A 12,117-nucleotide genomic window follows, 5' to 3' on the forward strand; every position below is an offset into this window, starting at 1 on the left:
AAAAGTTTTAAGCATTCATAAATGATTCAATATTAATCTTATCGTAATTATAATTGTCAATACCATAAAATTCTATTAATGTTAATGCTTTTAATGTTAATTAAACTGTTTATGTCATATCATGGAAAAGGTTTATGATATTCATTTGCTTTATTGCAATATTTTTTACTTACTTTCAGATGCATTTAAAAAGTGTGTAGATCATTTCGGAAATCTGGATATTGTAGTGAACAACGCAGGAGTTATTGGAAATATCGAGATGGTTATCAAAACAAATCTGGTATATATTAAATGAAAATGAATTGAATACATTTAATACATAAAATGATTAACACAAAATTATTATTTTATGTTTTATTGTATCACATTTCAATGATTTTGTTTTAATAATTTGAGTTTATCAGAATAATTTGATTTTATTTTAACTCTTTCAATTTTCAGCTGGCGTTAGTTGAAATATCAAATTTGGCTTTCTTTGATTATCTTCCGAAATATAGGAAGGGCAAGGAGGGTGTCATAATTAATATAGGTTCGGTTGGTGGTTTGTATCCATTCCATGTACTTCCCGATTATTCTGCATCCAAGCACGGAGTGGTAGCATACACTCAGGCTATAGGAACCAAGGCTCATTACCAGAATACGCAAGTAAATGTCATAGGTCTCTGTCCAGGAGGAACGGATACCGACATTTTTAAAGGTGTGCCGGAATACTACCAACAGTTTATGAAGGATATTGACTTCGGCTTGCAACCGTGAGCAAATCAATATGAAGATGCGATTACGATGATGATAATTTGATAATATTTCAGACCTGAAATCGTTGGCGAGGCTTTGATCAAGGTGTTGAAAGAAGGAAGCAATGGTTCTATTTGGATTAGCAAGAACAGTGAACCTGCCTTCGAGTTTGACTACAAATCAGAAACATGGCCGATTTTGTTGAAATATGTCTCTTAAAAAAATATGCAAGTAGAAAGAGTTTTATCCTATAAATATATCTAATTATATAATAACAATGTATACATTTATTAATATTTTATGTAATTTCATAGATTTATGTTTTACTATTAGTATAAATATATATATAATCAAAATAAAGTTTATGCACATTCCAAAAAAAAATATAAATTATAGCAAAGTAAAGGGTTTATTTTTAATGCTAAACTACATATTATGAACGTCAAGGTCAAATAAGTATACATGAAATGTCACGAGGTTTAGAGTTAGACATAGCTTCTATATTTACGGCTCTATGCAGTCTATGGCTTGATTTTTCAACCATTTTGCCAAAGCAATAATACTTACAGTTGACTTCAGTTGATTAAGCGGTTGTCCCAATTAATCGAAGATCCATTTGTTATTTGCTCGATTTTGTTTCCGTTCTTTATGATTTGCCCCAAATAAGCGGCTGTCCTAGTTAACCGGTGACCCAATTTGTAAAGTGTCACAAAGGGTGCAAAAAGTTTAAGACAGAAGTTTTATGTCTAATAAGTTAGGCAACATTGAAACAGAAATTAATCTTGAGAACTAGAAAGTACGTAAACGCGAATATCTAATCTAGTTCTCATAATTACACATTTTATTTAATATAATGTAAGTTATCGATGACAACAAATTAAAAATATAATTATCAGTACTCAAATCAAATGTGCGTTATTTATACTTAAATGGTCCATGTCTACAAAAACAAATAATTACACATATAGATAAGATCTTATACTTTGTACATTTCTAATAATACTATAAAGATAACGGCAGTTGTTCAATTTCTTTGGATGTTCACAATTCCTTTTTATATGTCGTGTAATTTTATTTACAATCGCTTCATCAATGTGAACATTGAGTAAATTTAAGATCGCGGTTGACATTAGGTCGGTAATCTTTCCCGATGGACAGTTACCATTTTGATGATTTTTTTAATTTTTAATTTGTATGTTGGCTGTCGTTTTGCAGGTTAACTTCAGTAGTATATTGATGCTTTGCGATTCCATTATTTCCTTTGACTGTGAATATGCTGCTATCCTTAACACTGTCATTGTCCATCAACTTGGCTGAAGGTCCATATGATGAACCTTATTCATTTCACTGTATATCTGTGTTGAACGATATTGCTGCAAGCACCGAGAGGGCTCATAAATGGCCTGGCTTGACCAGGATTTGAACCTGTGACTACTGGCACGTGACAATCCTTACATAAATATTTTTGCTGTTACCTATTATCATCATCATATGAGTGAGATATTGATTTCTTTAAAAAAATGCGAATAAACCTTTACTTTATATTATACCATTGGCGGAACTTCAAATATTTGTCCACTAAACAAATTGTTATTTGTAGTTCCGCCGTTGGAAAATATGCGATAATAAAAGATAAGAGTTTGAGGAAAAAAAATAACGAACTGATTATTATACCAAAACGCCAATCAAATAGATTTATAAAATGTAGATAAATAGATGTGCTAATGAATTTTCGCTAGTTTCGCTACGATGTTCGACGTAGAAGGTACAGTCGCAATTGTCACAGGTGCGCTTGGCGGGATTGGAAAAGCAATCGTCAGATCTTTGCTCTCAAACAAAGTCAAAGTTAGTGAATTGCATGCAAAAAATGAAGCAAATTAACATTTTAAATTTCTTTTTTTAGGGAGTTGCATTGTTTGATCTAAATGATGCTCAGGCTGAGGAATTTCAGGCTTCCTTGGAAAAGGAATTCGGTGCTAACAAGACGCTCTTCTTGAAGGTAGATGTAACAGATTTAGAAAAAGTCAAAGGTAATTAAAACTTTACATATTAAATTATTAAAAAAAACTATAGTCAAATTTCATTCTATTTTACATTACAAATATTTTAAAAGTCAGTGATAATTAAACCATTTTTACTATCAAATCTTATCAAAACATTAACCTTTATCAACTTTTCCATACATTATGAACACTTCTAACACACCTGACATATAACAAATCTATGTCATTGTTTATATTATAAAAAAAAAACTATCTTGTACGGCCTCATTATTTATATAATAAAGAAAAATAAAAAATCAATCAACTATCAAAATTTAATAGAAATAAATAGAATATTAAGAACGCATTTCGTTAAATCTAAGAGCAATTTAAATATTTTTCATCACAATTTCAACTTTTTTACAACAGATTTTAGATCAGTGTTTCCCCACGAGAGGCCCACACCTCACATGGGGCAATTTTAATGTTAACAGGGGCAATTTGATTGTTAAGGGGGACAATTCGATAATGGACCGTATGGCGTATTACATATATGTTACATAGGGGCATAAGAATTTTAGAAATGCTTTGGTGGCGCATGGGACAACACTGGTTGTTTAAAATCATCGATAATTTACTAAAATATAATTATTTCTTACACTTTGCAAGATTTAATTAAATAAAAAGAGAATAAAATTGACTGACAGACTAATCAGTTTATTTTATATGAAAACAAGTATTTCATATTTATTTAATTATCTTGCAATTATCGATAGGCATTTATTAAGTTGATTGTATATTAATCTTATCGTCAATATATATACTAATAAGTATTATGTGTACTGTGTATCAATAAGTACAGTCTTATAAAAACTATCTATAAAACTATCAGCTAACTATAAAAACTATGCCACCCTCAATTAACCTCCCCAAACAAGTGTAAGAATTATCACCCTATAAATCTTAGCGGGAGAGATAAACAAATCCCTGCCGGCGTCTACGACGTACATCCTACAGGGCGATTAGCCTTTACCCTTAGAATATTATTCTGTATTCAGTACGTCTTAAGTTAGTTCTGGGAAGTGTCCTAGTAATAGTTCTAGTTTATACTACTCTTGAACAGCAACCTATATTTGTAGCAACTGGAAGCTAGATTAAGAATCTCCATCACCCAACTAACTTTAATCTAGACTCTACCATAAAACCCACTAGGACTCCATATCGAGAATACTACAAATTATTCCACAGTGTCCAGAGATATTCCATCCCGGGACACGACAGCTTAAAATATTATTAATTGCTAATAATTAACACATATGAATCTACATATTTTTTTAAATATAACTAATTGATAAAGTCAATTTAATAATTATTTACTTTCACTTAATTAATTAATTACTTTCAGATGCATTTCAAAAGTGTGTAGACCATTTCGGCAATCTGGATATTGTAGTGAACAACGCAGGAATTATTGGAAATATCGAGAAGGTCATCAAAATAAATCTGGTATGTATTGAATGAAAATAAATGGAATACCTTTAAATTTAAAACATAAAATAATCAATACAATATAATTCTTTTATTTCTTCTCATATCTTATATCAATAATTTGATTCTATTTCAACTATTTAAATTTTCAGCTGGCGACAATTCAAATATCAAATTTGGCTTTCTTCGATTTTCTTCCGAAGTATAGGAAGGGCAAGGAGGGTGTCATAATTAATATAGCTTCGGTTGCTGGTGTGTATCCACTCCATGTACTCCCTGATTATACTGCATCCAAGCACGGAGTGGTAGCATACACTCAGGCTTTGGGAGTGAATGGTCATTACCAGAATACTCAAGTGAAGGTCATGGCTCTCTGTCCAGGAGGAACAGATACTGAAATTTTTAAAAATGTGCCAGAATACTACCATCAGTTTTTTAAGGATATGGAGAACGTCGTTCAACCGTAAGCAAAATCATACAAAGATACAATGATGATGATTATTTAAAAATCTTTCAGAACTGAATTCGTTGGCGAAGGTTTGATCAAGGTTTTGAAAGAAGGAAGTAATGGTTCTGTTTGGATCAGCAAGAAGAGTGAACCTACCGTCGAGTTCGACTACAAATCAGAAACACTGCCGATTTTGTCGAAACACGCCTTTTAAAAATGTACGTCTAGAAAGCGTACAGTTGATAGCCTATTTGTTCAATAAATATTTGTAAATAAATAATAAACAATAATTGCAATTGCAAATTGTATAAATGTTGGTAGTATAGATTTTAAAATCGAACACACAAAAAATAGAATTAAATCATTGCAATATTATATAGGTGAAATAATTTATATTTATTTAACTTCACAATAAACAAATATGTATATTAAATTGTTTTCTACCTTAAATTGTTCAGCTAAGAAAATTGACGATTTGTATACTCTATTTTGATTTGATCATTTAAAGTTTAAATGATTTAGATGTGAAGTTTTAAAAGGTTTGAACAAAAATGAAGAAATAAATCTAGTTTATTTGACAGTATTTATTGTACTGATTGAAATTATTATAACAAATTAGTTGCATTGTTAGATGAAAGGAATTTAGCTGGATAAGAAATTCGGTCCTAACATTAAAAAAATGGAAAGGGCTGTTAAACTAGGTCTTTCCGCCTGGGAAACTAAATAATAAAAAAAATATGATAGAAAAAAGGAAGGAAATAGGAACCTAATTATAGGGAATTAGATATTACATGCATATGGGATACTTAAATTTGGAGAGATTTGTATCTTTACAAATAAAGTTAAGGTCAAGAAAACCTGTGTATTTTACAAGGTGAGAAAGAATATGGGATTATTTCTAAGGCAACATAGAGAAATGTGGGAAAGAGGCAATGAATAATAAAGAACAAGGAGTTTCGTTTTGAAACGGTTCATTTCAATGTTGATCCAGGTTAATGATGCGGAGAGGAAGTTTTGTAGGTTCAGGATCAGGATTTGAAAGGTGGGGGCGTGGGAAACCAACGTGGTATTATCGAGATATTGCAGTTTATATAAGATTGGAGACAGAGGTGAGCTTGAGGAATACCTATATATAGACGAAATTACGGGTTTAAACTTTAAAGGGACGATTTTGGAAACGTTGTTCATTAACGCTCGAGTGTCCTCCCTCAAGATATATGGTCTAGAAGTTCAACATTTTTTTTTCAGTTGGCGACAATTTAAATATCAAATTTGGCTTTCTTCGATTTCCTTCCAAAGTATAGAAGGAAGATAAAGATGGTGTTATAATTAATATAGCCTCGATTACTGTAAACAAATATATTAGATATATTATTTATTACCAGTATAAATAAATATAATCAAAATAAAGTTTACCGTAAAAAAAACTAATTTTATTTTAAATGTAAATTATAGCGATATAAATGTTCCAGGTTTTAGGTTTTTTATACAAAACCAATCCAATAGATTTGCGAACATTTTCGCTAGTTCCTCAACGATGTTCAACATAGAAGGTACAGTCGCAATTGTCACCGGTGCGGTTGACAGTATTGGAAGAGATATCGTCAATTCGTTGCTCTCAAACAACGCCAAAGTTAGTGAATAACATGCAAAAAGTTGAGCAAGTCAATACTTTTAAATATTTTTTTTAGGGAGTTGCATTGTTAGATGCAAATGATGCTCAGGCTGAGGAATTTCAGGCATCGTTGGATAAGGAATTTGGTGCTAAGAAGACGCTATTTTTGAAGGTAGATGTAACAGATTTTGAAAAAGTCAAAGGTAATTAAAACTTTATATATCAAATAATAAAAAAAAACTATTATAATTTGAACTATCAAATGCGTATTACTAATAATGTAAAAGTCAACTATAATTAAGCCATTTTCATCATCAATATTATTTCTAATATTTAATTCGGCTTTATTTTCACATCAATATTTGTACAAAAAAAACTTACTACAAAATTTGATTCTAAAATTTAATAGAAATAACAGTTCGATTCGGGACCTGTTTGTATGTTGAATAGAGTGTGATTGTGATAAAAGATATTCTTGTTTTTTTGGCTTCTTTTTGATGTGCGCAGTGCGATTGCGGTGCATACTTGTGACCATGGAGCCGGAAGCAGAGGTTACGGATAAATCACCTTGCATTTCGGAGGCCGCGAGTTTTGAGTGGGAGCAGGGAAAACCAAAAGATGACCAAAGGTGACAGCGCTGAGGTCTTCAAAACGCCACCAGAACTTGCCAACTGAAAGAAAAAGTACGTTGCGAGTAAAACAGCTTTGAACGTTTTCAAACTACACATACATCATAACTATCTAAATTGTGGTCAAAAGGGGCCCGGAAACTGTAAAGACGTTATATTAGAAACTAAGACGGTTGCGTATCTATGAAAAAACCGAAAAAGCATGGTCACAACGCTGTCTTGTCCCAACAAAATCAAGTGTTTAAAACGCCAGGATTCTCACCGCTTCCTCCGAAATATAGGGCTTGCAATTCCGATGACCATGCTGCATGTTCAACAAAGTAGGGTAAAGGGATGAAATTATGTAAAGGAGAGAGGATATCGCATTAGAAAAGAAAAATGAAGAGCAAACAAATAACGATTATCAATGATTAAAAATTCAAAAATCGAGGAAGATCTGCAAACAATAAAGGAATATTTAATGAAGGCTATCAATGAATATAGATCTAACTAACAGAATATGTACACAACAACTATGTGGCGAATCAACCATTGCAGACAGAATTACAAGAGGATACAGTACCATCATAATTCTCCAATGGACTCAGTGATATTGACTTGCTGTGATATTGAATAACATTGCAAAAAGCAATATAGCAAAAAGAAAATCCGTACTGATCGAAGCATAATTTCATTTTAAAAACAATTAAAAATGAAACTATTTTTAACTCTTTGAGTGGCACTAACATTCTAGTAGTGGAATAGCAAGGAGACTGGAATAGCATGATTGGTGTGCAGTTTGTTGACCTGGCAAAATTATTATTTTGAAATACTTAGTAATTTATACATTTCATAATAAAATAAACATATTTAAAATTATTTCACATCTTTCTTGAATTTCACATTTCCACATGACATAATTTAGATTATTTAATGTTTTAGAAATAATGATTCAAAAATTTAATACGATTAATATTACATAAGACATAGTTGATTGATTTATCTGCTATTACTTCCAAAGATTGACATTGATTTTATGAAAATCGAAATATCGTAAAAGCATCGAAGCAAATTCAGCAATATCTCGCATAGTTCGGGTTCAATCAGTCCGATTCACTATAATTCAGTTTGAATATTAAAAAAAACTATTTTTAATTAATCAAAGTAAAAATATACAGTGGAACCTCGCTTATATAGTATAGTGAAACTGTTCAATTCATCATATCCAATTTGCCACAACTTCACAGGGGGGGAAATTCTAAAATGTATACAGGGTATAACAATTTTAGAGAGAATTTATGGGTAGTGGCACAAAAAAGGTTGGGAACCACTGTTTGAGATCATCGATAATTCACTAAAATTTAATTATTTATTTGTTATAGATTGCAAGAATAATGACTATAATATTACTATAATTGTCAATATAATAAAAATTTATTAATTGTATTTATTATGCTAAATTAATATATATTTACTTTGAATATTCAATAAACTTTCTATGTGTCTAATAGTACCATAGAATAGTTTTATGCCACTTATTTGATTTATTGCATTATTTTTTAATTAATTTCAGATGCATTTAAAAAGTGTGTGGATCATTTCGGAAATCTGGATATTGTAGTGAACAATGCAGACATTATTGGAAATATCGAGATGGTCATCAAAATTAATCTGGTACGTATTAAATGTAAATAAATTGAAAACATTCAAATTTAATACATATAATGAAAGAAAATAATACTATTTATTGCAATAATAAATTACAAAAACTGCTATAAATGGCAAAGGACTACATATATCAATTATTTTATTTTAAAAATGTGAGTTTATCATAATAATTAGATTATATATTAACAATTTAAATTTTCAGCTGGCGACAATTCAAATATCAAATTTTGCTTTCTTCGATTTCCTTCCAAAGTACAGAAAAGGCAAGGAGGGTGTCATAATTAATATAGCTTCGGTTGTTGGTTTGTATCCAAGCCATATGCTTCCCGATTATTCTGCAGCAAAGCAGGGAGTGGTAGCATACACTCAGGCTTTGGGAGTGAATGGTCGTTACGAGAATGCTCCAGTGAAGGTCATGGCTCTCTGTCCAGGAGTAATAGATACCGAAATTTTTGTAGGTGTGCCAGAATATTACCAACAGTTTATGAGGGAGTTGGATTTCATCTGTCAACCGTAAGCAAATGAAAATGAAGATAAGATGTTAATGATAATTTAATAATATTTTCAGACCTGGAGTCGTTGGCAAGGGTTTGATCAAGGTTTTGAAAGAGGGAAGCACTGGTTCTATTTGGGTCAGCAAGAAAAATGAACCTGCTATCGAGTTTAAATACAAATCAAAAACATTCCCGATTTTGAGGAAATTAGTATCTTAAAAAAAAGTATACAGAGTTCTGTCAATAATGCTATAAATATTTATAATTAAATTATAAAAATGTAGATATTTACATAGTTCATGATATTTCATAGATTTTTAATTTACTATCAGTATAAATAAATATAAACAAAATAAAGTTTAAACACATTTTAATTACCTTCCAAAAAATTTAAAATCAATGTTTATATATACATTACAGCAATATACCATAAAATGTTCCAGGTTTTATGCTAAACTACATATTATGAAAATGGTTGTAAAGGCTGTAAAATATTTTAACACAAATTATTTATACATAAGTGGTCTATGTCTACATGTAAGGAATAATTCTACATTCGGATAATTTATTGAACTTTGCTTCTCCATACGCATATCAGTGAACTATGCAGAAAAAAATACTGTACTGATTGGAATTATCTTAGCAAACAGCGAATGAAATAAATTTATGAATTATAGTGCTAGTTTCGCAACGATGTTCGACGTAGAAGGTACAGTCGCGATTGTCACAGGTGCGCTTGGCGGGATTGGAAGAGTACTCGTCAGGTCTTTGCTCACAAACAAAGCCAAAGTTAGCAGATTACATGCAGAAAATTAAGCAAAATAACACTTCAAAAATATTTTTTTAGGGAGTCGCATTGTTAGATGTTAACGATACTCAGGCTGAGGAATTTCAGACTTCGCTGGAAAATGAATTCGGTGCTAACAAGACGCTCTTCTTGAAGGTAGACGTAACAGATTTCGAAAAAGTTAAAGGTAATCAATACAATACATAACCATCTTCCATAAAAACTCAAAATTTCATGAAAGTTCCAGTAACATAATTAAAAGAAAACTTAAAAACACATAATTTTAACTATCAATAATGCAATTATTAAATTCAGTAGTGATCAATTGTGCAAAACAATATGGAAACAGATTAGCAGAAAGACATTTTGATCCACCACCAACAGAGAAAATGGTTCGAGAATAGAGAAAAGAAGAGGCACAATTAAAACTGCTAAGTAAAGACAAAAAAACATTCCGTTTGCACTTAGAAAATGGACTCAAATGGTGGATCATAGTCCGAACAATAAGTATATAATTAATTGTTTCATGGTTACATTAAATTAGAAAATGTAAATAGGAAATATATAATTGACTGTTAGACTAATCAAGTACAATTAATAACGCCCACTCCACCAATAATTATTCTACAATGAAATTCTCTACTATGTAAAAATGTATATAAATCTATTGTATAATTTTGCGATTTATTGCATTCGTTTTTAACTACTTTCAGATGCATTTCAAAAGTGTGTGGATCATTTCGGAAATGTGGATATCGTAGTAAACAACGCGGGAATTGTTGGAAATATTGAGATGGTCATCAAAATAAATCTGGTTTGTATTAAATATCAATAAATATATTATGAAAATATTAGATGATTAATATATTTCAATAAGTTGAGTTTATATTTCAATTTTTAGTTGGCGACAATTCAAATATCAAATTTTGCTTTCTTCGATTTCCTTCCGAAGTACAGGAAGGGTAAGGAGGGAGTTATTATTAATATAGCTTCGGTTGCTGGTTTGTATCCAATAGCTTTGTTTCCCGATTATTGTGCAACCAAGCACGGAATAGTTGCATACACTCAGGCTTTGGGATCGGAATCTCATTACCAGAATACGCAAGTGAAGGTCATGGGTCTCTGTCCGGGAGCAACGGATACCGAATTTTCGAAAAATCTACCAGAATACTACCAACAGTTTATAAACGATATCAAGCTAGTCTATCAGTCGTGAGTAAATCAATATAAGATACAACGACGATGATTGTTTGATAATATTTCAGAGCGGAAATCCTGGGCAATAGTTTGATCAAAGTTTTGAAGGAGGGAAATAATGGTTCTATTTGGATTAGCAAGAATAATGAACCTGTCTACGAGTTCGACTACAAATCAGAAACATTACCGATTTTATTCAAACACGTATTTTAAAAATAGACCTTTCATACAATTAATGTTTATAAATACCTACGGTGACGGGTTCGAATCTCAACAAAATAGAAATAAAATATTGCATTGTAGAGATGATAAGCACTGAGAATGGTAACAGAAATAAAGCTGTAATTATAAAAATATATGCAAATATTTAATATATATGTCTCTCGAGGGAAGTGGAGAAATCATCTTTACAATTAACCACCAACAATATTCCAATAAACTTAATAAAATACAGAACATCATTCAGCAATCTCAGGGCTAGTGATCCAAGTCAGCGTTGTTCATAGCATCTATGGCGATCCAGTTCTCTCCATCTCAATCCTTCATCTCAATGCTCTCAATCTGAATCCTGGATTCTGAATGCCCATGAATCCCCGCTGATCTTCCGACTGAAGTGTTCCACTCCCACTCGTCCGGGAAATACCAATTCCAAATTGTTGGCTCTTTTTTCAGATTAAGTTCTTTCCATATTGACTTTCAAACATATTTTTTAACTTTAATTTCTAAAATGATTTTTTTTTCGCTATTACTACAATGAGTAAGAACATATAAACAATATTTAAGAGTATGTAAATTCCATTAACATAACTCAAAGAAAACGTTAAAATCAACGCATTTTTTTTAATTATTTACTAAAATGTTACGATGTGCATAAACGTAAGTTAGAAATTGTAACATTGAAAATAGGTAACCCATTTTTACTTCAACAATACTAATATCGTATTTGGCTTTATTTTTACATAATTCGTAAGAAAGCTTCGTATTTTTTTCTTTACATTATTCGTAAGATAACAGAAAAATCATATTAAGCTTAAAATTTCTAGCTTCTATACATACATAAATAGAATACTGCAAATATGCATATTTCGTTGAATA

At 30.9% G+C, this 12,117-nt stretch overlaps 4 protein-coding genes across 4 annotated transcripts; all 4 read left to right on the forward strand.

Moving 5' to 3' along the window:
* Positions 1–179: 179 nt before the first annotated feature.
* Positions 180–999, forward strand: LOC108566472 (15-hydroxyprostaglandin dehydrogenase [NAD(+)]-like; the record flags this gene model as incomplete). The annotated part of the gene is made up of 3 exons (XM_017926373.1): positions 180–280; positions 442–752; positions 810–999. Coding segments are annotated over 3 exons (557 nt in total), but the record flags the coding sequence as incomplete, so codon positions are not given.
* A 1,485-nt stretch (positions 1,000–2,484) lies between these two features.
* On the forward strand, positions 2,485–4,971 carry LOC108566480 (15-hydroxyprostaglandin dehydrogenase [NAD(+)]-like). The gene is made up of 5 exons (XM_017926385.1): positions 2,485–2,580; positions 2,639–2,765; positions 4,123–4,223; positions 4,358–4,668; positions 4,723–4,971. Exons 1-5 carry the CDS (start codon positions 2,485–2,487, stop codon positions 4,865–4,867), a joined length of 780 nt encoding a protein of 259 aa, XP_017781874.1. The 3' UTR covers positions 4,868–4,971.
* A 1,219-nt stretch (positions 4,972–6,190) lies between these two features.
* On the forward strand, positions 6,191–9,282 carry LOC108566489 (15-hydroxyprostaglandin dehydrogenase [NAD(+)]-like). The gene is made up of 5 exons (XM_017926396.1): positions 6,191–6,286; positions 6,345–6,471; positions 8,450–8,550; positions 8,747–9,057; positions 9,113–9,282. Exons 1-5 carry the CDS (start codon positions 6,191–6,193, stop codon positions 9,255–9,257), a joined length of 780 nt encoding a protein of 259 aa, XP_017781885.1. The 3' UTR covers positions 9,258–9,282.
* A 419-nt stretch (positions 9,283–9,701) lies between these two features.
* LOC108566501 (15-hydroxyprostaglandin dehydrogenase [NAD(+)]-like) lies at positions 9,702–11,378 on the forward strand. The gene is made up of 5 exons (XM_017926409.1): positions 9,702–9,827; positions 9,886–10,012; positions 10,539–10,639; positions 10,727–11,037; positions 11,091–11,378. The coding sequence occupies exons 1-5, from the start codon at positions 9,705–9,707 to the stop codon at positions 11,233–11,235; spliced, it is 807 nt and encodes a 268-aa protein (XP_017781898.1). The 5' UTR covers positions 9,702–9,704; the 3' UTR covers positions 11,236–11,378.
* The last annotated feature ends 739 nt before the right edge of the window (positions 11,379–12,117 follow it).

This window comes from Nicrophorus vespilloides, unplaced genomic scaffold (genome assembly GCF_001412225.1).
Source record: "Nicrophorus vespilloides isolate i.1.1-1 unplaced genomic scaffold, Nicve_v1.0, whole genome shotgun sequence".
Taxonomy (NCBI): Eukaryota; Metazoa; Arthropoda; class Insecta; order Coleoptera; family Silphidae; genus Nicrophorus; species Nicrophorus vespilloides.